General features: G+C 46.0%; 1 protein-coding gene across 1 annotated transcript in view; it reads right to left on the reverse strand.

Annotated features, from left to right (window-relative positions):
- Positions 1 to 17,550, reverse strand: part of LOC130114377 (neural-cadherin-like) — a 157,464-nt gene extending 139,914 nt beyond the window's left edge. The window contains exon 1 of the mRNA XM_056282241.1: positions 16,548 to 17,550. Within this exon, the coding sequence (XP_056138216.1) occupies positions 16,548 to 17,550 (1,003 nt within the window). The remainder of the gene's footprint in view (positions 1 to 16,547) is intronic.
- Between the last annotated feature and the right edge of the window lie 9,503 nt (positions 17,551 to 27,053).

The raw sequence follows: 27,053 nt of genomic DNA on the forward strand, positions 1-27,053 counted from the left end.
TTGTCTCACTCTCTCTCTCCCCTCTCTCTCCTTCCCTGTCTGTCTGTTTCTCTCTCTACTCTGTCTGTCTGTCTGCCTCTCTCTCCCTCTTTCTCTCTCCCACTTTCTGTCTCACACTCTCTCTCTCTTGCTCTTGCCTTCTGTCTGTCTCACTCTCCCTCTCTTTGTCTGTCTGTCTGTCTGTCTGTCTGTCTGTCTGTCTGTCTGTCTGTCTGTCTATCACTCGCTCCCTCTTTCTCTGCCTGTCTCTTTCAATCTCACCCTCTTTCTTTGTCTCTCTCTCTCTCTATCTATCTCTCTGTCTGTCCCTCTCTCGCTCTCTTGCTTGCCCCCTTTGTCTGTCTCACTCTCTTTCTTTTTCTCTCGCTCTCTGTCTCTCTCTCTTGCTCTACCCCCTCGCTCTCTCTCTCTCTTTCTCTCATGCTTGGAAGTGGGGTGCGGTGATAGAAGATTAACTCTTATTTGGACATGATAATGCAGAGAAGTGACTTTGTTTAATATTGGTAATATTGTTTAAGACGTGTCAATGTTGACTTTGTTTCCTTTTAAATAATAAGCTGATTTACAATTCAAAAAAATTTCTCACCCCCCCCCCCCACACACACACACACGTTCTGCTCCACGAGACAAATTATTCTGAAATGTTCTCTCTCTCTCTCTCTCCGGTGCTCTAATTCTTCATGTCTTCTTCAAAAGGGCAACTTATACTGTTCTTATCATCCCTTTGTTTGCCCCACAACCATTTTCCAAGTAACGCTGGAACACCTTGCCCTTTTCTTTGTGCAGCGGCATTACACCGCTCTGCCTCTGCCACGGATTCCTTCACAGGGCGCTACGGAGTAAACACCCCCCCCCCCCGCCCCGCCGCGGTCTCACCTCCTCACACACCGCCTCCCCTCTGCCCTGAAATCATCTGAGAGACATAAAACGTTGCCCAAACAAATCTGACCTCTGACCCAATGTCTCCTAACTGCCCACCATTCTCCAGCCTCCAATAAACACACATCTTATCGCTGGGGCTGCACGTGGGAATCAGGAATCAGGAACACTTTATTTGTCATTTCATCTCATGTACTTGCACACATGAAGTGAAAGGAAATGCTGTCTCCCCCAGCCCACAGCAGTGGGCACAGACAACAGACAACAACACATCCAAAAACTACAAGAGCACACGGATTCAAACTAACACATATATCCAACCTAAACACACACAAAAAAAAGAAAAATCACTGCCCAAGGCAACAAATGCAAGCCAGGATGATAGTCGGAACCGCTGGTCTGCACGGGCTAGCAGTTAGCCTAGCCTGCCCCGATTATGCATCCTGCCTGACCGCCCTCCATGTTTCTTCCTCGGGCGCAGCTCCAGGCAGGGGCCGTGGTCCCTGTGGCAACCAGACGAAGCAGACCAGGCCCTCCCAGCCGATCCAGCGCCAGCTCTCCCAGCCACACACCCTCGACACACCTCCCCGCACTCCTCATGACGACACCAAAAACACCACAGTCAACGCCAGGTGAGGCCACCGCCACACCGCCCTCCGTGTTATCGGAACTGCCGGTCTGCATGGGCTAGCAGTTAGCTTAGCCTGTTCCACTTCCACGTCCTGTCAGACTGCCCTCGGTGTTGCCTCCTCGGGTGCAGCTCTGGGCAAAGCCGCGGTCCCCAGGCCCACAGCGCAGCAGACCAAGCTCCCCCAGCCGATCCAGCGCCGCCTCTCCCAGCCAACAAACAAAGGCAAAAACTGAGACGCAGACGTGGACAAAGACACTGCATTGAGGGTACTGGGTGAGGCCGCCGCAAATGTGAATTTGTGCCGCCATTTCCCCCCACGGAATGCACACAAACATGCAAAGCTACACACACACTTTGCTTTGCTTTAGGTTGTCCGTCGTGTCCGATGATGACAATCCTGCCTCTGTCACTTGTGAGTCTTCTTATGGCTGTAAAGCCCAATCCGCGATCCACAATGTCTGCCACAGACAGAACAGGTGAAATCACTGACTGGGGGTGTAGGTGTGGTACTGGCTTCATGTCTCTTCAGACGTCTTCTGGTCCGTCGATCACCGCAGTCCTTCTCGAGGTTTTGCACCCCTTGTTGACAGAGCTGCCGCCAGATGGAGCGTTGGGCGGCAGTGTCTTCCAGCTGGCTCGGGTTCAGGCCGCACTTCTTTATGATGGTCTTCAGCTGGTCTTTGTACCGTTTTTTCTGGCCCCCTGCCAAGCGGCGGCCAAGATGTAGCTGGCCATACAGCACTTTACGCGGTAAGCGCTCCTTTGGCATCCTGATGACGTGACCGAGCCATCGAAGTTGGTGCTGGGTGACGGTAGCCTCCATGCTGATGCAGTTGGTCTTGCGGAGTATTTCAGTATGGGGCACTCGGTCACGCCAGGTTATCCTCAGGATGCATTGTAGGCATCTGATGTGGAAGGCCTCAAGCATCCTGAGGTGGTGGCTGTACAGGGTCCACGCCTCACAGCTGTAGAGGAGAGTCGTGATGACAACTGCCAAGTAGACAGATATTTTGGTGTGGAGGTTGAGGTCTTTGTTTTGAAAGACCCTTCTCCTAAGTCTGCCAAAAGAGGATGACGCTTGTTTAATCCGGTTTTGCATCTCCCTGTCGATGCTGCAGTCGTCAGAGAGAAAGCTGCCCAGGTATTTGAAGGATTCCACTGTTGCAAGTGGTTTGTCGGAGATGTTGAAGGTTGGTGAATGAGATGGAGGAGTAGATGCCCACTGGCATACTACTTCAGTCTTTGTCACATTTATAGAGAGCCCCAGCCTACCATACGCCCTTGTAGCAGCTGCAAGGGTAGCTTATAGTGCCTCGGGTGTGTGGGCCACAACTGCACAGTCATCTGCGTACTGTAACTCAATGATGTGCTTCGATGTCATTTTTGTGACCGCTTGGAGCCTACGGATGTTAAATAGGTTTCCATCTAGTCTGAAGTCCACAATAACCCCACTGTCCTTCCTGATTTCCTTGTGGAGCAGCAATGTCACACACAGGAGGAAGATGTTAAAAAGAACTGGAGCAAGGATGCACCCCTGACGTACCCCGGTGCACACCCTGAAGGGCTCAGATTCCTGGCCTCCAATGGTCACACGTGCCATCATCCCCACGTGAAATCTTTGAAGGATGTTGACAAACTTTCGTGGACAGCCAAACTTCAGGAGGATGTTCCATAGGATGTCCCTGTTGACTGTGTCGAAAGCCTTTGACAGGTCGATGAAGGCTATGAAGAGGTTCTGATGTTGCTCCCTGCACTTCTCTTGGAGTTGCCGTGCTGTGAACACCATGTCCACAGTACTCCTATTCCTCCTAAACCCACACTGTGACTCAGGCAACAGCTCCTCTGAGATATGTTTTACCAGCCTGTGTAACATGAGTTTGGCCAGGACTTTTCCAGCAACAGCCAGTAGTGAAATGCCACGGCTGTTGCAACAGAGGGACTTGTCTCCTTTGCCTTTATATATGGAGATGATGTTAGCATCCCTCCACTGCTGAGGGACAGTTTCGTTCTTCCATACGTGTGAGATGAACAGGAAAAGTGCACGGGTGCAGAGGTAGCCTCCCTGTTTAAAAATCTCTGCAGGGATACTGTCAGGGCCAGGGGTCTTGTTATTTTTCAGCGACCTAACTGCACAATGAACCTCTTCAAAGGTTGGTGGAAGGTCAAGGTCTTGGATGGTGGGGCGGACAGGTAGTTCATCCAAGATCGAGGGATCGGTTGGGGAGGGCTGGTTCAAAAGAGTCTCAAAATGTTCTGCCCATCTTTTTCTGATGAATTTCTGGTCTTTTATGAGGGTGGTACCATCATTAGACTTCAGGGGGGAGACAGAGCAGTTTCTTGGGCCGTAGATGGTTTTCACTGCATCATAAAAGTTGTGCATATCATTTCTATCGGCATGGGATTGTATTTCATTTGCCTTCGATATCCACCACTCATTCTGCAGGGCACGCAATTTTGACTGCACCTCTCTCCTGGATGCTTGCCATTGTTGCCGGAGTGTAGCTGATGTGGGATTGTTGAGGACAGCACTGTGTGCTTTATGCATGCCTTTGAGTATGGAAGTTATTGTGCCTGTGTTGTCATTGAACCAGTCCTGGTGTTTTCTGCTCTTGTAACCGATGGATTGGGATGCTGCCTTGTAGAGTCTGGAGCTCACGGAAGACCATTTCCTGTCAATGGAATCATCCGTGCTCAAGAGAAGCTCAATGTCTTCCAGGTTTTCAGCCAGAGAGAGGCGGAGATTGTTCTGGACCTCAGCCTTTTCTAGCCGGGTACAGTCAAGCCTCTTCTTTCCTGACCTTTGGAGACGAACAGCAGGGCGTACCTCCACCTGGAGCCTGGTCATGATGAGCCGGTGATCTGTCCAGCACTCAGCACCTCTCATTGCACGAGTGAGTAAGACGTCTTTTGTATCAGCACGTCTCACAATGATGTAGTCCAATAGGCGCCAATGTTTGGAGCGTGGGTGCATCCAGGATGTTTTGTGCTTGTTTTTTAATTGGAAGAGGGTGTTTGTGATGGTCAAGCCATGCTCAGCACAGAGGCTTAGGAGGCGCAGTCCATTTGCATTGACTTTCCCAATGCCATGCCCACCAATGACACCACTCCACACCTTGTTGTCTTTCCCCACTCTGGCATTGAAATCGCCCAGCAAAAAGATCTTGTCCTCCTTGGGTATATGACGGAGAGCCTCATCTAGTGACTGATAGAAGCGGTCCTTTACGTCATCCTCTGATGGCAGTGTTGGTGCATAGGCACCTAGGAGGGTGGCATAACGTTTCTTGGCCAGAGGGATCCTGAGCAACATGAGTCTTTCACTTATGCCAATCGGTGTTTCAGTGAGTCTTGGTAGGAGGCTGTTTTTTATTGCAAATCCCACACCATGCTGATGTTGTCCTCCTGCAGGGTATCCCTTCCAGAAGAAGGTGTAGGTGTCCTCCTTCAGGGAGCCTTCATCCAGGAACCTGGTTTCACTGAGTGTAGCAATGTCAATATTGTAGCGATTGAGTTCCGCTGCAATTAGTGCAGTCCTTCGCTGAGGTCTTTCGGCATTAACGTCCAGCAGAGTTCTTATGTTCCATGTTGCCAGTTTAAAGGGAATTATTTTCTTTTTTTTATTTCGACCGCAGAGTGGAATGTCCCGATAGGTGCGGTAGCCTATCCAGGATGTTTTGAGTGGGCAATGTTTAGGCCACCTTTTCTAGGCCCCTCCCCAGTTGGGGTGAGCAGTGTGGCTCCTAAATAGGGCTGCTCAGACACACAGGGGTCTGCCGAGAGCAGCTGCCACTCAAGCCCAGCTGCTGGCGACCATGAATAGCCCTGTGCCGCTGGCGTGCAGGGGTCTGATTAGGAGCTTCCAGTGCATTCATACCTGCTCCCGTCACCAGACACCCCATCGCCGCCAGACTTTGATCCATATTCCGGTTACTGGTCTCACCGAGGCAGAGGTGGATACCTGCGCAAAGAGATTATTTACAGTGCCGCTGGGGGTGCGCATGTCCCAGCAGCACTTCTTCACTGTGAGAGGGTGGGATCTGGTGGCAAGGGGGGCCCAAGACGACCAGCACTCTTCCACAGCTGCAGGAGGCTGCCGGAGCTCCAGTCTGTCAGAGGACCGCCTATCGTGCGCCGCCATGCACATTGCTTTTCTCTCAGGGTGTGCTCCCCTAGCCTTTGTCGTCCTACACTTACCCACAAGGCAGTGGGACAGTGGTTGGTCAATGCCAGGGCGTATCCACTTCACATGGGCCTGCGCATTAGACCTCTGGGGACCACTGTAGCTCCGAGATCCCCTACAGTTTAGCCAGGGACCGCAAGGTACCCAGTTACCGTGTGTGGCCACGAGGAGGCACTGCAGGAGTCTTGGCGGTAGAGAGGCTATGTACCGGCAGGGGAGACTTACGCACTCGGCTCCTCTTTTCACCCCCACAAAGAGGGCTAGCCGGCGGCAGTAGCTGAGAGCAGAGAGTAGCAAGCAGAAGCAGCATGCAGCATGCACTAACTACAAGCACTACTACCTCAGTATTACTGCACTGACGCATCACACATGCCCTGTGCATCACACACACACACACACACACACACACACACACACACACACACACACACACACACACACACACACACACACACACACGTACATTCGTACATTCACCCTTCTTTCCCACAGTCTTCTTTTCTTTATCTCGCAAAATTCTCCCCACTCGTTTTCCACGGCGTTACTTATCCAAACCTGCCTCATCTCAAAACGGCACGCCGCACATTTTAAGACGATGTTCTCTGTAGTGCCGCTGCCCCTGACCTTTCCCTGACCCGAATATTCTGCTTGTCCTCTCTTTTGAAAAAGAAAAATCTGCCAGGCAAATACATGAATGCCGCCTTTCATTCGGCCCCTCTTCCAGCCGCCCAGGCTCGGTGTCCCCGCACCCTCCTAATGGGCAGCAGAGACGTGCTCCAGTATGGCGGCAGGGAGAGCACCGCGGGCATGCAAGCTCCGCTGGCACATTCATTTGAAAGGAAGACCACGGAGTGGAAATCAAATGCCAGAGGCGCACTCCAGCTTCCCAGCATGCCATCGGAGGCAATAAATCCAAGGATCCGGCATAAGCATTAATCGGAACAGGAATACACACAGACAGACACTCGCAAAGTAACGTGTACGTGTGTGTGTGTGTGTGTGTGTGTCCCCGTGTAGTGTATCAACACACACGCACCTGTGCACACACACACACACACACACACACACACACACACACACATACACACACACACACATACACAGAACAAGGCAAAATAATCACCGCAGGTGTTTTTACCCCAAATTGAGTAAATGCAGACAACCTTCAGTGGAATTGTTTTGTTTTTTTTACCTAAACAAACAGCCTCCGAGTCAAAAAGTTGCAAATAAAAATGAGATTAGGTCTCCTCTCAATTCATCCGGCATCACCATGGGAATATGCAAATGGGTGATTGGGAGAAAACCAACGTGAAATGGAAAGACAGCATGAGACAAGACACTGAGTAAATGAGAGAGATTGTGAAAAAAAAATAAAGAGTGGGAGAGGGAGAGGGAGAGGGAGAGGGAGAAAGAGAGGGAGAGGGAGAGGGAGAGATGGAGAGAACAGGAGGAAAAGAGACAGATTGAAAAAGGAGAGGAAAAAGGGAAGTTGCGGGGGGGGGTTGTCTCTGACAAAGCCGAATGAGTCGAGGTGATTACCAAAAGCTGAACAGCGTCCTGCCCACAGATTCCCGACACTGGGAGAGACCAAGCCAATATTCCCCGGCCCTGATTCACAAAGGAGCGCACCGTTTACTCGATACTCCGCCCAGCTTGTCCAATAGCATTAGCAGCTCCTCTCAGGTGGGGAGAAAAGGAACCTCCATTCCATTACAGATCTGAGGCTTATGTCCTCTGAGAGACAACAAAATCTTTAAAAGAACCGAGTCGAGATGTCCCTCACTCCCTCTCCTCCACCACAACACAACACAACACAACACAGCACAGCACAGCACAGCACAGCACAACACAACACAACACAACACAACACAACACAACACAGCACAACATAGTACAACGCATACAACACAACACAACACAGCACAACAGCACAACACAGCACAACACAGCACAACACAACATAGCACAGCACAGCACAGCACAACACAGTATAACGAAACACAACACAACATAGCACAGCACAGCACAACACAGTACAACACAGTACAACACAACACAACACAGTATAACACAATACAGTACAACACAACACAGCACAACACAACACAGCACAACACAACACAGCACAACAACACAACACAACACAGCACAGCACAACAGAACACAACACAACACAACACAGCGCAACGCAACGCAACGCAACGCAATGCAACGCAGCACAACACAACACAACAGAACACAACACAACCGGTTCATGTGATCATGAGTCATGGCCTATTTATTTCTGTGCTCCTACAGTTCTTTTATAATCCTGCCATGACACACAGAGACTGAGTAGAAAAGCCCCAATGTGTCGTATATGCACAAAGTTTCTCGGTAAACTGAAAATAGCTTAAAGTGTAATCCCACGCTGACATCCACAGGGGTGCCAATCATACATAGGAGGGAAAAAGGGGGGGGGGGCAGTTTTTCCTTCTGAAGCTGAATGCAAGTGGGACCCCGGCAAGGCGACACGGTGCTAAATAACATCGTTGTCCAATGTCACATCTCGTCAGGAGAACAAGAATTCTCAGCAGCAACCCGCAACATCACTCACATCGCCAGGACGTTGTTCTTGTTTGAAAGTCTTCTTCATTAAATACGACCGCTGTCACGACTCATAATGTAGTAGGGACGTAAATGCAATGATTTATTAGTACTACCACCACTACCACTCACTACTAATGATGAACACCTCAACCCATAGCCAATGGAAAAGGTTTGTGGAGCACACCGATCCCAGTGGCTTCTGGCGTGGGACTACTACATACAGCCTACTCCCAATTACAACTAAGTATTAGCAAAAAGAGGTGTTTAACCTTGATGAAATTATATTTTCCCACCTCAAGCTGTCGAGGAAGGTGCTAACTGGGGTGTTTTATCCAACGTGTGCCTGTCAGCACTATTTAGGAACATCTCGGAATCACATTCAAAAGCCAGAAAGACAATGTTGGCAACTTTCTTCTAAAAATAAAAAAAGGCTTTAGCTGATTTGTTTATTTATTTGATTCAACATCACAGGAAACACAATTTGGTCGATTAAATAATTCAAGACTATTTTCAGCAAAATAATAATAATCATAATAATAATAATAATAATAATAATAATAATGATGATAATAATAATAATAATAATAATTGAAGAGGGGTTGCATTGAGTAACTTAGTTGAAAGAATTAATTATTAAATTGGCCATTGCAGTCACTTTAATGCAACAAATAACAAATACAGAGGAAAGACACATGGTTAGATACCATGATACCCACACATTAGTGGGATGCAAAGAGGGGAATGAAATGGGCAACAAGGGTCGAAAACAACAGGGATGCAGATTTGGCCTAAATTTAATTATTCAGGTCAGGCTAGCTAGCTCGTTGCATGTTTTAAACATATATTTTCTATGAATTAATCTTTTTTTTCTCCTAAATCGAGATCTTTTTTTTTCTTCTGCCTATATCTTGGCAGCAGGATGCAGCAGTTAAGTTTGATGAAATCAGCCAATGATGAAATGTCTGTGAAAACAGAGGAGATGGAGTGAGTGAGTACTCCCTTGTCTCCGGAACATGCCGCATATAAAAGATGTGGATTTAGGAACCTCCTGGTGGATTTATGGAACGTTCCATTTCCTCAACAGGGGGAGCACACACATCTCTGTCACTACTTAGAATAAATGAATTATGACTACGCGTATATTTCCCCCCCAAGATTAGATTGCATACAAATTCACCAGGCCACACCAAAACTATGACCTTATTGGGAGGTTTCATTTATCACCTTCATAAAGAAGTCTGACAACAGCAAGGTGGGACAGGTCAAAGGTCGCCATTTTACAGAGCGCTACAAGAACTTTACGTGGTTTTTATCCATTTTAAAAGCTACTTTTGAGAATTTCCTTTTAGCATTTTAAATGACAGAAATACTGAGGGCCACTCTGACTTATGATTAGGCTGACTTGACCTAGTGACCCACCTGACCGTACCCTACCTTGCATACTGCACATGGTGTACTGTTTTACAGTGTACAAGTTGCTATTCATTTAGAACTGATGATAGAGCATACTGCTGGTGGAGTGTATATGCTTTATATGCTATGCCATGTGTGTATATACTATATAATATATATATATATATATATATATATATATATATATACCCAGCATCTCTCCTCCACACATGTCCAAACCATCTCAATTTTGCCTCTCTTGCTTTGTCTCCAAAGCGTCCAACCTGAGCTGTTCCCCTACCTACCTACCTACCTACCTACCTACCTACCTACCTACCTACCTACCTACCTACCTACCTACCTACCTACCTACCTCTGTTACTCTACCCTGTTGATGTCTTTTTTACCGTCTTTGCTGCTATCTACACCTTAATTTCCCTTCAGGGATGCATAAAGGTTATCTTAAAAAGCCCTCACTTTTCACCACAAATATGCAATTTGCACTATTTGTGCATTTATTGCCTTTAAAAAGGTAAAGGGACATAAATTGAACTGTTTGTTTGTTTGTTTATTTGCTTGCTTGTTTGTTTGTTTTTTTGTGCTGTCCGCAGGCTTGGCATACAACACAGGGAATGTACATGCCAATGTGTCCTAGACAGAGTTAACAAGCACATAGATTAAAATGGCTCTCTGTTTCCTTTCCCAGTTCAACCGGTCCAGTTTTACAGACAAGACGTCAACGTATCCATGAATGAGGACGTGGTTGAGGACATCCGCAGAGAGTAACTTGTAACTCTGGTTAATGTTTGCACTCGTGTCCCTATTTAATGTGTTTGTATTGTAATGTCTGGTTGATGCAGCAGTCCCCTCAATCCAAGACCATTTTCTCCCATGGAGACGATAAAGTAACCTTGACCTTAACCCTGATTTACTTCAATCGTTAACAAATTACCTAACACCTCTAACCGTACACCTAAATTTAACCATCTGTAATCTAATAGCACTAAAGCTGAATGTCTGGGCAGATGTCCTCAGCAACATCCTCGTTTGCTAATACTGATGAGATTTGATACGTCGTCATGGTCTCCACGTCCACTGCTACACCGATGACGTCCAGCTCTACATCTCCATTAAATCCTCCACCACCGCATCTTACTCCTGTCTGACCAACTGCCTCACTGAAATTAAATCATAGATGCAAGCCAACTTCTTCAAACTGAATTGTGGTAAATCTGACATGATCAGCATCAGTCCTAAATCCCTCACCAAAACCCCTCACGACTTCTGCCTTACCGTCGATAATTCCCCTCTGTCTCCCTCCCCACACATCCACAACCTCGCAATCATCTTCGACAGCAATCTCTCCTTTGAACGCCACGTCAATCAAGGACTGCCTTTCTTCGCCTAAAAAACACAGCTCGTCTCCGCCCATCACTCCTTCTCTGCTGGTGAAACTTTGATCCATGCCTTCATCACATCCAGAATTGACTACTGCAACAGCATTCTCTACGGCTCATCATCCAAAGTCATTGACATGTAGTCTTGCAAGGCCAGACATAAATATACATATATATACATATATATACATATATATATATACATATATATATATATATATCCATCCATTATCTGAACTGCTTAGCCTGCCTGCTCTCAGGGTCACACACACACACACATCTATCTATCTATCTATCTATCTATCTATCTATCTATCTATCTATCTATCTATCTATATATATATATATATATATATATATATATATATATATATAAAATCCACTGAGTCAAGTAATTTTTTTACAAGACAGTACAAGCCTGTTTCATGCTATAAGCAATCATTAGCTGTCAATAAAGCTACATAAGCTCATAAAAAATTTACTTGAATCACTGGATTAGTTTTGCTCCTTATTTGTTGAGTACGTTCCCTACCATTGAGTGTTTCTTTTAACAAAGGTATATACATATTTGTTGAGCACTTTCCCTACTGTTGAGTGTTTCTTTAAACAAAGTTATATAGATATAGTGTTTTTGGGGTTTTTTTTTTAAACCATCAATGGTGCTGATAAAAGTGCTCAACAAATGAGGAGCAGAATAGGAAAAAAAACTTAATACATAACAGTACAAGCTGGTTTCGTGCATTGCGCACTCATCAGCTGCCAATGTGGTTAAATTGCTATATATTTACACAATACATGTGTTCGGGAAATGTTAAGTAAAAGGAAGTTATACTCGGCAGATTCAGCAAATAAAAGGTGGTATTCCACTCCTCATTTGTTGAGCACTTTTATCAACACCATTGATGGTTTCCAGAAAAAAACGCTAACTCTCTCTCTCTCTCTCTCTCTCTCTCTCTCTCTCTCTCTCTCTCTCTCTCTCTCTCTCTCTCTGTGTGTGTGTGTGTGTGTGTGTGTGTGTATACAGTGGTGCTCGAAAGTTTGTGAACCCTTTAGAATTGTCTATATTTATGCATAAATATGACCTAAAACATCATCAGATTTTCACACAAGTCCTAAAAGTAGATAAAGAGAACCCAATTAAACAAATGAGACAAAAACATTATATTTGGTCATTTATTTATTGAGGAAAGTGATCCAATATTACATATCTGTGAGTGGCAAAAGTATGTGAACCTCTAGGATTAGCAGTTAATTTGAAGGTGAAATTAGAGTCAGGGGTTTTCAGTCAATGGGATGACAATCAGGTGTGAGTGGGCACCCAGTTTCAATTAAAGAACAGGGGTCTATCAAAGTCTGGTCTTCACAACACGTTTGTGGAAGTGTATCATGGCAAGAGCAAAGGAGATTTCTGAGGACCTCAGAAAAAGTGTTGCTGATGTTCATCGGGCTGAAAAAGGTTACAAAACCATCTCTAAAGAGTTTGGACTCCACCAATCCACAGCCAGACAGATTGTGTACAAATGGAGGAAATTCAAGACCATTGTTACCCTCCCCATCAGTGGTCGACCATCAAGATCACTCCAAGAGCAAGGCGTGTAATAGCCAGCCAGGTCACAAAGGAACCCAGGCTAACTTCTAAGCAACTAAAGGTTTCTCTCACATTGGGTAATGTTAATGTTCATGAGTCCACCATCAGGAGAACACTGAACAACAATGGTGTGCATGGCAGGGTTGCAAGGAGAAAGCCACTGCTCTCCAAAAAGAACATTGCTGCCCATCTGGAGTTTGCTAAAGATCACGTGGACAAGTCAGAAAGCTATTGGAAAAATGTTTTGTGGACAGACCAAAATAGGAATTACTGGTTTAAATGAGAAGTGTTGTGTTTAGAGAAAGGAAAACACTGCATTCCAGCATAAGAAGCTTATCCCATCTGTGAAACATGGTGGGTAGTATCATGGTTTGGGCCTGTTTTGCTGCATCTGGGCCAGGACGGCTTGCCATCATTGATGGAACAATGAATTCTGAATTATACCAGTGAGTTCTTAAGGAAAATGTCAGGACATCTGGCCATGAACTGAATCTCAGGAGAACGTGGGTCATGCAGCAAGACGACGACCCTAAGCACACAAGTCATTCTACCAAAGAATAGTTAAAGAAGAATAAAGTTAATGTTTTGGAATGGCCAAGTCAAAGTCCTGACCTTAATCCAATCAAAATGTTGTGGAAGGACCTGAAGCGAGCAGTTCATGTATGGAAACCCACCAACATCCCAGAGTTGAAGCTGTTCTGTACAGAGGAATGGGCTAAAATTCCTCCAAGCCAACATGCAGGACTGATCAACAGTTACCAGAAATGTTTAGTTACAGTTATTGCTGCACGGAGGGGGGGTCACATCAGATACTGAAAGCAAAGGTTCACATATTACTTTTGCCACTCACAGATATGTAATATTGGATCATTTCCCTCAATAAATAAATGACCAAGCATAATATGTTTGTCTCATTTGTTTAACTGGGTTCTCTTTATCTACTTTTAGGACTTGTGTGGAAATCTGATGATGTTTTAGGTCATATTTATGCAGAAATATAGACAATTCTAAAGGATTCACAAACTTTCAAGCACCACTGTATGTATATAGGTGTGTGTGTGTGTGTGTGTGTGTGTGTGTGTGTGTGTGTGTGTGTGTGTGTGTGTGTGTGTGTAAACACTCAACGGTAGGAAAAGTGCTCAACAAATAAGGAGCAAAGTAATCCAGTGATTCAAGCACATTCTTTATGAGACAGTATAAGCCTATTTCATGCCATAAGCAACCATCAGCTGTCAGATTTTTTTTTATTATCATTATTGACAGCTGATGATTGCTTGTGGCATGAAACAGGCTTGTACTGTATCATAAAGAATTTACTCGCATCACTGTATTACATATTTAAACACACACACACACACACACATAAGTATATATGTCTAAACTCAGGAACTGTAAACGGGTTCATTATGAAAATTTTGTTGTTAACACGGTTGGGTGGAACCCATCATCAATTTGTGTGTTTCTCACCCACCTCAATGCGTTAAGGCATGGCGTGTTGTGCGAGTATGCTTTCATGTGGATTTTCTGTTTTGGTACGGGTCCAGTCAATGATGCGTCTTGGTGAACCATGTGCATTTGACTTGGTACTGGTACCTCATAAATAACAAATTGTGCTCGCCTAGTGCTTATTTTAATATTTCAGTGTGCAGATTCAGTGTTAGTGCAGAATTAATACATGAGACTTTTGTCAGCATCACTGATAAGCTATAGTCTACCACATGGCCGGCTTCCTGGCACACAGTCTGTTGTCTTCTCCTATAGTTCCCCACCAAGGCCCAGCTCTGATCCCAGCCTTGCAACACGTACCATTTGGACTTGTACAAAAAAATGTATGGCACAGGGCGCTTGATCAAATGTTGTCATGCCTTGCAAAACTGAGCATATACTTTGGGCATCAAGAAAGTTTGGTTCGTTTTTACAGCTACAGTAAAATATTCCCAGAGCCAGCAAGGAGTGCCATCTGAGGATAACAAGATGCCGGTTCGGCATTACTCTTTATGTAGCGTGAGGATATGGCGCATACGATTTTCGTGTGACAAACAAGACTATTTTATTTCAATTTCAGCAGCACAAATGAGCTCGCTCCCCCCTCCTCCTCTCCCTCCCTTTGCAACTCATGAGCTTGGTTCTCTTCCTCCAGTGCAGACCACACATATTTACTGCAGAAACCTCTGGAAACCCACATGCAACAGTAGTAGGCCAATTCTAGTCAGAGAAGATTAGGGCAAATCCCTCAAAAGCAGCTAAAATGGACTCCATCATTCAAAGAGGCATGGGTGTATGAGGATTTGGAAGGCGACGGGGAGAAGAAAGGCCCATGCTCATAGGCACGGCAGTCAGGCTCCTGTCTGTATGAAGGACATGCCTTTGATCGAGAGAGGGGAGTTTGGCAGGTGAGAGGAGGAAACAGAATGTATCTGAATATCTGTCAGACCAGAGAGGCTTGCTTCTATTATACTCCTATAGTAAGAAGATAGATGGATGCATATGTTTAGCCCCTCAAGAAATATAATGGGGGGGGGGGCACCCACTCCCTCTTCTCCGACGAGAATTTGCCTCAACCAGGCTTTCAATTCTTCTGCTTCTTTTGGCTGCTCCCGTTAGGGGTCGCCACAGCAGATCATCCGTTTCCATCTCTTCCTGTCCTCTGCAACTCCCTCTGTCAGGCCAACTCCATGCATGTCCTCCCTCACCACATCCACCACATCTCAATCAGGCTTTCAATTACAATCAAGAATCTGCGCTGCAATTAAACCATGACCCGTACCAAGTTCTCTGCAGGAGGTGTAGGCCGGTCACCACATGCCCCCACCCACCTCCAGCTAAATCAAATCCCCATACACCCTGCTACCAACGTCTCTCTTTAACAATGATAATGGCCCAACCCTAAGAGCTGCAAGACAACCATCAAAATAAAAGATAAAGGGGCAGCATGGCTCAAGACGTAGAGCGGGACGTCTAGTAATCAGAAGGTCACTGGTTTGATCCCCGACTCCTCCAAAAGAGTGCGTCAAAGTGTCCTTGAGCAAGGCGCTGAACCCTTAACTGCTCCTGATGAGCAGGTTGGCGCCTTGCATGGCAGCCTCCACCATCAGTGTGTGAATGTGTATGTGAATGGGTGAATGTGAGGCGTGCACTGTAAAACATGAGTGGACGGTAGAACAGAAAAGTGACATATAATGTGCAGCCTGTTTACCATTTTTTTTACCATAAACAGAGATCTAAGAATTTGGCTCTCCCTCCAAGAATTCAGATGTTGCCTGGCAGTACCACTCCAAATCCCTGAGACTAAGGACTCAATGAGAGGAGGATTAGAGGGCTAATGCCAGCAGATGATAAGGAGAAAGGGTCGCGGGGGTTTGTCACTCTGCAAGGATTAGAAGTGAAAACAACTTCACAGCACCAGACCGTGTCAGTTACTCACACACTTCACTGACACTAAACATGTAATGCAACAATTCAGCTACATGCATGCCTTTCAGTCCACAAATGAGCATGAACGAGGCTCATCCATTACCGAAACATCTCACACATCTGTCTGAACCTCATATGAATGCTCTGAACCTTAATTGCCGCAAGGCAGGCAACGATGTTCTCCAATTACAGGTACGCGGGCCGAAAGATAATTTGACAGAGGACACCTGTTGAATGAGCTCGTGCCGCTGTGCAGACTCAGGGTTAGCTCTATATGGATAAATCAGGCCTCTTGGGGATTCTAGTGATGATGGGTGAGCCGTCCAGATGGCGGCACAGCTTTGCAACGCATGTATGCAATAACAGCGTTCCATTAAAAGAGGGTAACTGATGCAAATAATACCCGGGGGTGGGGTGGGGGGTGGGGGGGTGTACATGATCTCAGTTAAGTGCGGATTAATAGGGAAATAGAACACACACCTCGTTTATCCTGAATTTTAACTGTGAGTTCCACGAGGGGCTCTGTCTCCCTATCCAAACGCCTGGCTATCGTGATATCTCCACTGTCGCGCCCCACGGTAACCGGGGTGCCCTCTGGTTCCGGGTGAATCAACTCATAGGAGGCTGTCTGAAATCTGGCAGGACCAAGGTTCAAGATGACCGACCCGACGCTGGCATCCTCGGACACGTTGAGGGAGACCACATCGTCAGAGTCTAGCAGAGCCCTGGGCGACCGCCCGGCCCGTAATGCCGTGTGTGCTGACGGAGCGGGGCGCGCCGCGCTCCACCGGCGTGGGGTGATGGTGAGCACCACTCTGTCACTGGTCAGAGAGGGCCACCCGTGGTCTGTGGCATAAACACAGAGCTGGACTTTGGAGGGCAGTCCCAGGATAGAGTCCACCAGCAGGACTTCGCCCGTTTTCGGGACAACGTAAAAACTGGCATTCTGGGGGGACGACGTGTACGTCACTTCTGCGTTTTTCCCGCTGTCCGCATCGACAGCCTCCAGCGCGTAAACCGCGCTACGGAGAGGAGTTGTGTCGTCCAAACTTATGTGGATGTCTGCATTGCGAAACGTGGGTCGGTGGTCGTTGGTGTCCAAGACGTCTACTTTGACGGACGCGACCGCGAAGGAGACGTTCTCCGACGCGCACGTCCGGCAGCACAGAGCCACGGCCAGCCGGTATTCGGAGCGGTCCTCTCTGTCCAGAACCCGCCAAGTTTTCAGCAATATGTTCCCGCGCCTGTGGTGCGCGAAGGCGCGGAAGTCTTCGCTTCCGTTCCCGCGCAGCTTCAAGCGCATCCCGGATTCCGGGCACCATTTTGGCGCGTCGATGCGCTTCGCCGGAATGCTCAAGCCGTTCACCCTCGACGCAGCCGGCGAGTTTTCAAAAACATGCCCGTGGAAGAAAGGCAGTCTCTCCTCCGCTCCGGAATCGCGAGCCCGCGTCAGAAGGCAGCATAGCAAAACACCCCAGATCATTTTGGCGATAAGTTGCGCTCTTCCGTGCAGGCTGCAGGAGTTTTAACAGCTAAACATTGAGAAGCCGGCAGCAGGCGGGGGGAGGGGGGGGAGAAAACCCAGCTAAAAAAAAGGATTAAAAAAACAAACTTAAAACAATTCCATCGTATTTGTCCGCTGTGTTATCCTCGCAAGGGAAACCTGTGAACTTCATCCACTTTCGTCCTGGGAAACGTGTCGTGTGGCTCCATTCCCTTGCAGCGTGCAGGCTCGTTCACAGCGCTGTAGGCAGGCAGGCAGGCAGGCGGCCGTTCACACCGAACATTCAGCACCAGTGCGCCGGACAGCGCCAAGCAGGGGGCGTGGTGCGCAAGAGGGCGCTGAGTGGGTGGGGTGGGGTCCGGGAATCCGCGGGAGCCACTATGTTCAGGGCCAAAGAGCTTCTTGGGCAGGACAAGCACTACAGACACATAAATATCACCAGTTCAATCAATCAATCAATCAATCAATCAATCAATCAATCAATCAATCAATCAATCAATCAATCTTGTTACTGAATATTTAAATCTGATGCCTTAGAAATGTGCGTCAAAAACAAATCATGAAATCCCAAAATATACCCACAACAAATGAATAACTGAATAAATAAGAAGCAGGACTGCAGAATAACAGAAAGCCACTTTATATATTTATTTATTTGCTGGGGAAATTTTCAATTTTCTCCCCAATTGCATCCGGCCAATTACCCCACTGTTCCGAGCCGTCCCGGTCGCTGCTCCGCCCCCTCTGCTGATCCGGGGAGGGCTGCAGTACCACATGCTTCCGCCGATACATGTGGAGTCACCAGCCGCTTCTTTTCACCTGACAGTGAGGAGTTTCGCCAGGGGGACGTAGCGCGTGGGAGGATCACGCTATTCCCCCCAGCCCCCCCCCAAACAGGCGCCCTGACCGACCAGAGGAGGCGCTAGTGCAGCGACCAGGACACATCAATCAATCAATCAATCAATCAATCAATCAATCAATCAATCAAATTGCATTTTTATAGCGCTTTTCTAGCTACAACAGCCACTCAAAGCGCTTTACAATGAATTAACTCACACACCATACCCACATCCGGCTTCCCACCCACAGACACGGCCAACTGTGTCTGTAGTGACGCCCGACCAAGCAGGAAGTAACACGGGGATTTGAACCGATCCCCGTGTGTTGGTAGTCAAGCCACTTTATTTTGTCATTGTACAGGTTACAATGACATTTGTTCTCTTAACCCATGCTATTATATAGGAGCAGTGGGCAGCTGCAGCACGCGGGGACCAACTCCAGCTCTTCTTTCCATTGCCTTGCTCAGGGGCACAGGCAGGAGTAGTAACCCTAATATACGTGTCTTTTTGATGGTGGGAGGAAACCAGAGCACCCGGAGGAAACCCACGCAGACATGGGGAGAACATGCAAATTCCACACAGAAAGGACCTGGGACAGCCTGGGGATTCAAACCCAGGACCTTCTTGCTGTGAGGAAACAGTGCTAACCACTGGGCCACCATGCTGCCCATAAATAGAATAATTGAATAATAATAATATCCATTGAATAATATCCAGAGTTCTTACACTTTCCCTCCAGTGGCATTTTCCATTACGTTCCTGTGAGTTCTCCATAACTCTTGGCTTAATTTAATGAAATCCTGAAGTCCCCACTGAGAAGATCTTTCAAAATAAAACTATTGCTATTTGATGTGAAAGGCAGTGTTAAGTCCTAAAGTCCCCGCTGAAAGGGTATTTTAAAACCATACATGATGTGAAAGTCAGTCCATATTTTCAAAATAGTGTGTATGAGTCACTCTAAACAGCTTTCACAAGCCATATCTTGTACTTGTGGATTTGACGTAATGACTGAAACTGCACTTGCTCAGCATACTGTTGACAAGATAGCTAGCTAGCCTATATGAATGCTAGCCGGCAGAGGCACGTTAGTATACTAATACACTTGTATACACACACTCACACTCACACACACACACACACTCACACACACACACACACACACACACACACACACACACACACACACACACACACACACACACACACACAATATAGAAATGTTTAAGACTCAGCGCAATTATTCCAACCGGAAGTAGACTTGTATTGGCTGTGCATTTTCAACAAGAGTATCTAAGGTCACATATTTATATTACATCCTGACTGGATGCTTGGACATTGATATTGTAGAGTAGATACTTTCCCAGAGAGCAAAATCGCTGTGGCCCAGACCCATCCCACACTCGACTTCCATCTTTCTTTCATCCGGCCCACATACCACGTGGAATGAAGGCACTTGGGCGGTCCGCTCCTGTTTGCCAGATCTGGGCCAGAACCAAGCCATAGCAATGCCACATATTTGCCAAAGGTGGCCCATATGTATTTTGTGATATTTGGGCCATATTCACCATTTACCACACGGGCCACTTCAGGGTCACACCCAGATTACATGTTGCCGAGAGCACCGCATCTTTGCCAAAAAGCCCACATTTGATTTGGCATATTTGGTCCATATTTGTTATTATACATGTGGGCCACTTCAAGCTCACATCCATGTTATCAGGACCAGAAGAAGACCGTCAATGCTGCATCACTGCCTGAAGTGGCCCACATCCAGTTGCTATCTGGGTTGCATTGTTTCAGCAGAGCAAAATTTAACAAACAGCCCAGAGAAGCAAGGCGATACATCAGAAATACCTAAACTTTTATCAAAAGATTGATTTGTTTGAGCAGGTTAAATGTGATAGACAATACATCTTAACTTTTATCCCTCTCTTCTGAGTTCCAGTGAATGAAATCCCAGATAACATCTGGATGTGGGCCACTTCAGGCAATGATGAGGCACTGACAGCCTTCTTCTGGCCCTGACAAAATGGATGTAGTCTGAAGTGGCCCGTGTGGTAAATGGTGAATGTGGCCCAGATATAACAAAACAAATATGGGCCACCTTTGGCAAATATGTGGCACATGCAGCATTGCTATGGCTTGGTTCTGGCCCAGATCTGGCAAACAGGAGCGGACCGCCCAAGTGCCATCATTCCACCCGGTATGTGGGCCGGATGAAAGTGTCGGGTGGGACGGGTCTGGGCCACAGCAACTTTGCTATCTGGGACCGCATGGGCAATACCAAGTGATAGAAAATGAGGGAGAGGTTGAGAGGGAATAGTGGTGGGGGTGCAGAAAAAATTCAATTCACGATTTTTCTTAACAAACAGGATTCTAATTATCGTTAAAAACAACAAACTATTTTAAAATGTTACCACAGCAAATATTTTTATATGCACTCACTCACAAACATGTTTAGAGCTGCACCCCCCCAAATCTACACAGATGGTACAGCTAAACGTGACGCGAATTAGCTTATTTGTGAGGCGCTAAGTGTCTAAAACAATGAATAAAGACACCAAAGATGTACCAAAGAAGGAGTAACTGGTCAGAGACTAGATAGTGAAGTACTCATTTAAACGATTTCTATGTGAAGGCCGAAGTGAAAAAAGATATATTTTAAGTCTTTTGTCTGAAAGATTGACGGGCCTCAAATGTCCTCCGGTCCTGTTCAGGAGCCAAGACTGCAGGAACTGAAAGCAGCCTCACCATCTGGTATCGTTCCTCTCTGGGATGGGTAAGAGAGAGGCGTTGAGAGATCTGAGGGCTCTCGCTGCAATATAACGCAACACATCTTTTACAAACTCAGATTTCAAAACCAATAGAAAAAAGTAAAATCAATTCAAAAGTCTACAGGTAACCAACAGAGTGATTTTGAAACTGGGATGATGTGTCCTCCCTATTTCACAAGCACTTTTTTTTTCTTCAGCGCTAATAAATGTTTAAAGAGCCAAATAAGGCAGTCGGCTTATCATCTTTATACCTGATTTCACTGAAATATTCAAAATGCATGAATGTGAAAAGAGGAAGAGCTGTGTGTGACACCGCTACAGCAAAGGCTGGAGAGCAGCGACACACAGGTGGTTAGACATGTGTACACCACCACACACGGGTTCACATCTGTGCTGCAGGTGTTGCATGTACAACAGAGTGTTCAGAATTAGCACTGTCACCACAACTGCTCATTCCTGCCCCCCCACACACCATGTCACCCTATACTTGTGGGGACCCTTCGTTGACTACATTTATCCCTAGCCCTTAACCCTAACCTTAACCATCATAACTACACGCCTAACCTTAACCCTTACCCTAACCTAATCCTAACAACCCTAAACCCAAGTCCTAACCCTAAAATAGACCCTTTTCCTTATGGGGACCCAGTGTCTAGCACTGTTGCCTCACAGCGGGAAGGTCCTGGGTTCGAACCCCAGGCCGTCCCAGATCCTTTCTGTGTGGAGTTTGCACGTTCTCCCCGTGGCTACGGTGGGTTTTCTCCGGGTGCTCGGGTTTCCTCCCACCATCAAAAAGACACGCATGTTAGGCATTGCCTTGCTCCTGTCCGTGCCCCTGAGCAAGGCAATGGAAAGAAGAACTGGAGTTGGTCCCCGGGTGCTGCATGGCGGCTGCCCACTGCTCCTAGCTACACAGCTAGGCCGGGTTAAATGCAGCGCGTAATTTCCCCATGGGGATCAGTAAAGTATCTCAAAATCAACACCAAAAAAAAAAAGTCTCCAAAAGGTAGGTGGTTTCAGGTTTTTCTATCCTAATGGGGACATTTGGTCCCCATTAGGATAGAAAACCTGGTACGTACACACACACACACACACACACACACACACACACACACACACACACACACACACACACTGGATACTCGCATACTGCTGATTCTCACAAAATGCACACGTCCGACTCCCCTCGCCTCTGAGTCTGGGACAAGTCGGAATACAAAATTCGAGGAGGAAGACTTTGTGAGATGTCAACAGGATATGACAGTAATGGAATCCGCAGGGAAGAGAAAAGTGCTGTCTGTTAAGGTTGCTCACACATCATATTAATTTTCTTTAAATACTCCCAGTAGGTCGCCCTTTATTGCTTCGCTCGGTGCACTGTTAAGTTATATAATATGAAATTCAGAGCCACATTATTCTTCACTGTTCATTAGAAACTTCATCAAACATCCTGGTGACAGTTTGAAGCCGTCATCCATCACTGAAAGTTTAACCGGAACCTTTTCTTTTTTGCAGAAAAATGGCTTCTGTAATTGATTTGGATTTTTTTTCTAATTTGTTTGTTTGTTTGTTTGTTCTCGGACAACACCGATTTTGATAAGGAGCAGGGCGAGTGCAGCTGGAGCACTATGGTTCACACTGGATAAGATAGCCGCAAACATATTTAGTTATATTGTATACTGGAAAAAAACTGAGCAAGCCTGCGAGTTTTTTGACAATCCCAGACCTCAGCAGAGCACAACACTTCAAAATATGTGAACTAGGAGAAACTTTGCCCAGACTCCTGACTGCCATGCCATTTGATGATCCCCAAAGAAAAACAGATCAATGGTGATGGAAATAACCCCAAAACTTCACAACTTCAACTTTACTGTGGTCCAGTGGTTAGCCCTGTTGTCTCACAGCAAGATGGTCCTGGCTTTGAACCCCAGGTCATCCCAGGTCCTTTCTGTGTGGAGTTTGCATGTTCTCCCCATGTCTGCGGTGGGTTTTCTCCGGGTGCTCCGGTTTCCTCCCACCATCAAAAAGACATGCACGTTAGGGTTAATACTCCTGTCTGTGCCCCTGAGCAAGGCAATGGAACAAAGAGCTGGAGTTGGTCACCACATGCTGCAGCTGCCCGCTGCTCCTATACAATAGTCTACTCAGTATGGCGTGGGGTTGCAGTGGTCTAGTATGGACTTGGTTTTTGAAGGTCTCCATCTTGGCTCGAACTGTGCAGCATAATAACTCGGACCTGACTCAGCTGAATAATGTTATACTCTGTCAAGTAGAAGATTATAATTTAATTTTAAATTAGTAACAAACTTACCCTGAGGCCATCAATGAATGCCAATCTAATCTAATTTGCTTATTTTCTTATTGTTATTATTCTGTCTGTGAAACATGGGGAAATTGGTATCTGAAACATTCCTTCCTTGGCAGAGACAGAAAAAAAGCCTAAATAGATATTACAGCGTGGTGAAATTTTGCGTTTTACTGTGACGGTAAACTATTACAGTTACATTCACGGTGTTAGATTAGACTTGCCCCAGCCTGACGTCAGTCTGGCACCATTAGTCTGGAGTCAGACTCGCCATCTTGGTTGTGAACTTAACTTAGACTTAATAAGCTCCAGTCTCAGACATGACTCAGACCCCCCCCACCCCTCCCCACACTAAAGACTTGGTCTTGCCTCAGGTGGTCTTGTCTGCAAGGCCACGTTGTCTTCCATGTAGCCTATTCTTTTTCAGGGGCCTCGTCTTTTGACTGTGCTCCGTTGTCCTAAGTCTCTTCACTTTGAATTTAAGGCAGGCCTATTGAATGCAAATCCTGTGCTTTATCATGTTGTCTCACATGGCGAATGGCAGCGCAACTGTCAGTGTGAGTGATAGGAGCAAACGCTAATTCAATCACTGGACCAGACCATGCACCAGGGAGAGAGGGGTGGTTCACTTAAGGGTAACAGCAGCTATCTTCACAGATGAAAAGCCAACATGCATGCCATAAAAAAACAACAAAGCTTTAATGAATAAAATATATTTGCGAAACCTTTTCATCATCCCTCTTTTCCAGAAGATAACAGAGCGCTTCGGGGCACAAAGAAAAATAAGTCCGACACAAGGAAGCAGCCAACCAGCTGTCCAACATTGGAAAGCTTCGTGCCAGCTTAATGAATAATTGACCCAGTCCGTTTTCCCCTTACTCAAACAGGAACAGCCTTGGCCTCTCAAAGGCGAAGGTTGGCGCCTCGGAAGCACTCAGCGAATCTTTCCTACCTGTGTCTCTATACATTCAACAGAGGCAAGTGATGGAGCAAGTTGGGGGCATCCCTCAATGTGGACGTTGCGTCTCTTTCTCTGTCTTGGAACAAAGTCGTAAAAAAAAAAAAGGAAGATGATGATGAAATAAAAAAAAGATTTTTTTTCCCATCCCGCCAGTTAATAGACAATTAGCGTGACTGCATGAGCAGAGCACTGAAGAATGTCTTGAATGAGATGTCAGGCGAGGTCAATTAGGAAACTGGCTGAAATAGACAACCAGCTGAACAAAATTATTGACAGAACAATTAAAATGCCTGTTTCAGCAGTATAATCTGGCTCCATGATTGCTTTTGAGCTGTGAACACCCATGGTGAACATTGTCCCATATGCCCCCTTACAGCACAAGGCCGTATCTGGAAAGCTTTTCACATCATCATCATCCTCCTCCTCCTCCTCATCAGAAGCAGCAGCAGTAGCTCTGTAGTGCGACATTGTGATAATTCTGTGTATATGGACTCCTCAAGACATTATCCCCGCATTAAGCCGGAAAGCAAGAAACAATTAACAGGGCCTGGATTAATATGAAGATATCTCCCTCATATATTAATTAATACAATTAGATCTGTGAGCCTGTCAATGCTCCTGCCACCTATAGCGGCACTTAAGCTGCACTGTGGCAGCCATCAATGTGTGTTAATGCGGATAACAGACATGGAGCAACGTGTGAGAATCTGATTAAGTCTTTACCTTCATGTATACTTGCGTGTTAGAATTACCACTTACCTGTGAGGATGGCAAACTAAGCACAAAATAACAAGAAAAAAAAGAAAATGTTTCACCATTGTCCTTGTTACTTTGAATGTAACAAGAACGTTCCATAAATGATCAAATCTGATCACTGAAAGACTCTTTTAGAGGTATAATGCGATAAAGAGTTTGGAGGATTTGAAGTAATAGGATATGTGAGATGTTTCGTGCCTTGGCTGTTGTTCTGAGAGAAACAAACTCCGCATCTTCAAGGGACCACATTGTGTCTGGGGAGGACTTCTGTGATATCTAAATTCTGATTAGAGGAACCTCAGGCTGCCTCAGCGATGATGAGAGCATTCAGATAAAGGATTTGAACAGTATCTCATTCTTGCCGAGAAGAACTGTGCCTATTCACACGTGAGCTGAATGTCAGAACAACAAAAGACTCAGGAAATACAGCCATTAAAAAATAAAAGAAAAGGAAAATGAATTCAGCTCTGTGTGTCTCTCCCCGGGTTGCCGAAATAAAGATTTGTAAAAGGTTCGGAGATAATAAGAGAATTACCTCTGCTACACAATAAAACAATACCCCGATTTATTTTCACTGCTGGAAGAGATAATTATAATAGCAAGCCCCAGCCATTACAGGAGTTTCCATTACCTGACGAGTTCATTGAATGTTATGAACAATTAGTGACAATTCACTAATGTCCTCTTTTTGAGGCCGAGAAACTGACGAAACCATTCAGGGGAAATGGAAAATGTGCTATGGGCTTGCTGAATTGTGCTCGTCCAGCCAGCCCCTTAGGGGAGAAAAAGAGGTGTAAGTCAGTGAACTGTGATTATACCCTTCTAAACTAAAAATAAGCAAGTGCAGTTTTCATTTACTTTGCACTTGGAAAAGGTAAAACTGAGAACAGTATATATAAACTTTACATGTACTTTTATATATTTCATACTTTTGCAAACGGTAGTAATGATGTTGGCTGATATTTGTACTTTACATGACACTTTGGATTGATACTGCCAGATACCAGGCAGACTTGTCATTTCCATCTTCAGTTTGAAGTGGCGTTTACACGGCAACGCTTTTAACATAAATTATTGTTGCGCTTTGGCCGTTCGTTCACACGACAACGGCGTTTTGAGGGCCAGAAAACGCAAACTTTTGAAACCGGATTCACCGTGTAAACGAGCAAAACCGGTTCCAGTGAAAACGGTGACGTCACGGCTCCACTTCGCACATGCGTATTATGTTTTCAGTCAAATAGCCATGCGCGAGTAAGAAGACAACGTTAACAATGGTGGATTAACGAGCTGTGTTTGTGCTGTTATCTCTGCTAAGTTTATTAACGCTCCACCAGCAAAATGTAGATTTGCTGCACCATTACTGTGATCGGCGGAGACGCGTTATTTACATGCGCTGTCCAGATAAAATCATCTGTTTTCGAGCGTACACTCGCCGTCGTCTGTTTGTTTACTCACCGCTCTGAGAAGAAAGCGTTTGTGCGCAGGCGGTTGGTGTTATAGTCGAAACTGGTGCGTAGCCATGGCGACGTACCGGTTTTTCCGGGGGTTTAAGAGCGGAGTGAAGCGAAGTAAAACCGAGAAGACGTGGCGCCTAACGCTTGACAACGGCGTTATCCTGCCGGTGGCGCTGATTGGCTAATCGTTAGTCCCGTCCCGCCCCCGCGTCGCGTCGCTCATTGGATAATCGCTTTTTCAACCGGGAAACCGCTGTTTCATTTCGTTGTGCCAGACCAGAAGAATAAATCAACTTGGTGTGGACGGATTCAAAGCTCTTGGTCCAGGCAAGGATTGATAAATATTCTCACGTTCTTTATGTACTATAACATGTTACATTTTAGTTCCCTAAA

Source organism: Lampris incognitus, chromosome 6 (genome assembly GCF_029633865.1).
Source record: "Lampris incognitus isolate fLamInc1 chromosome 6, fLamInc1.hap2, whole genome shotgun sequence".
Taxonomy (NCBI): Eukaryota; Metazoa; Chordata; class Actinopteri; order Lampriformes; family Lampridae; genus Lampris; species Lampris incognitus.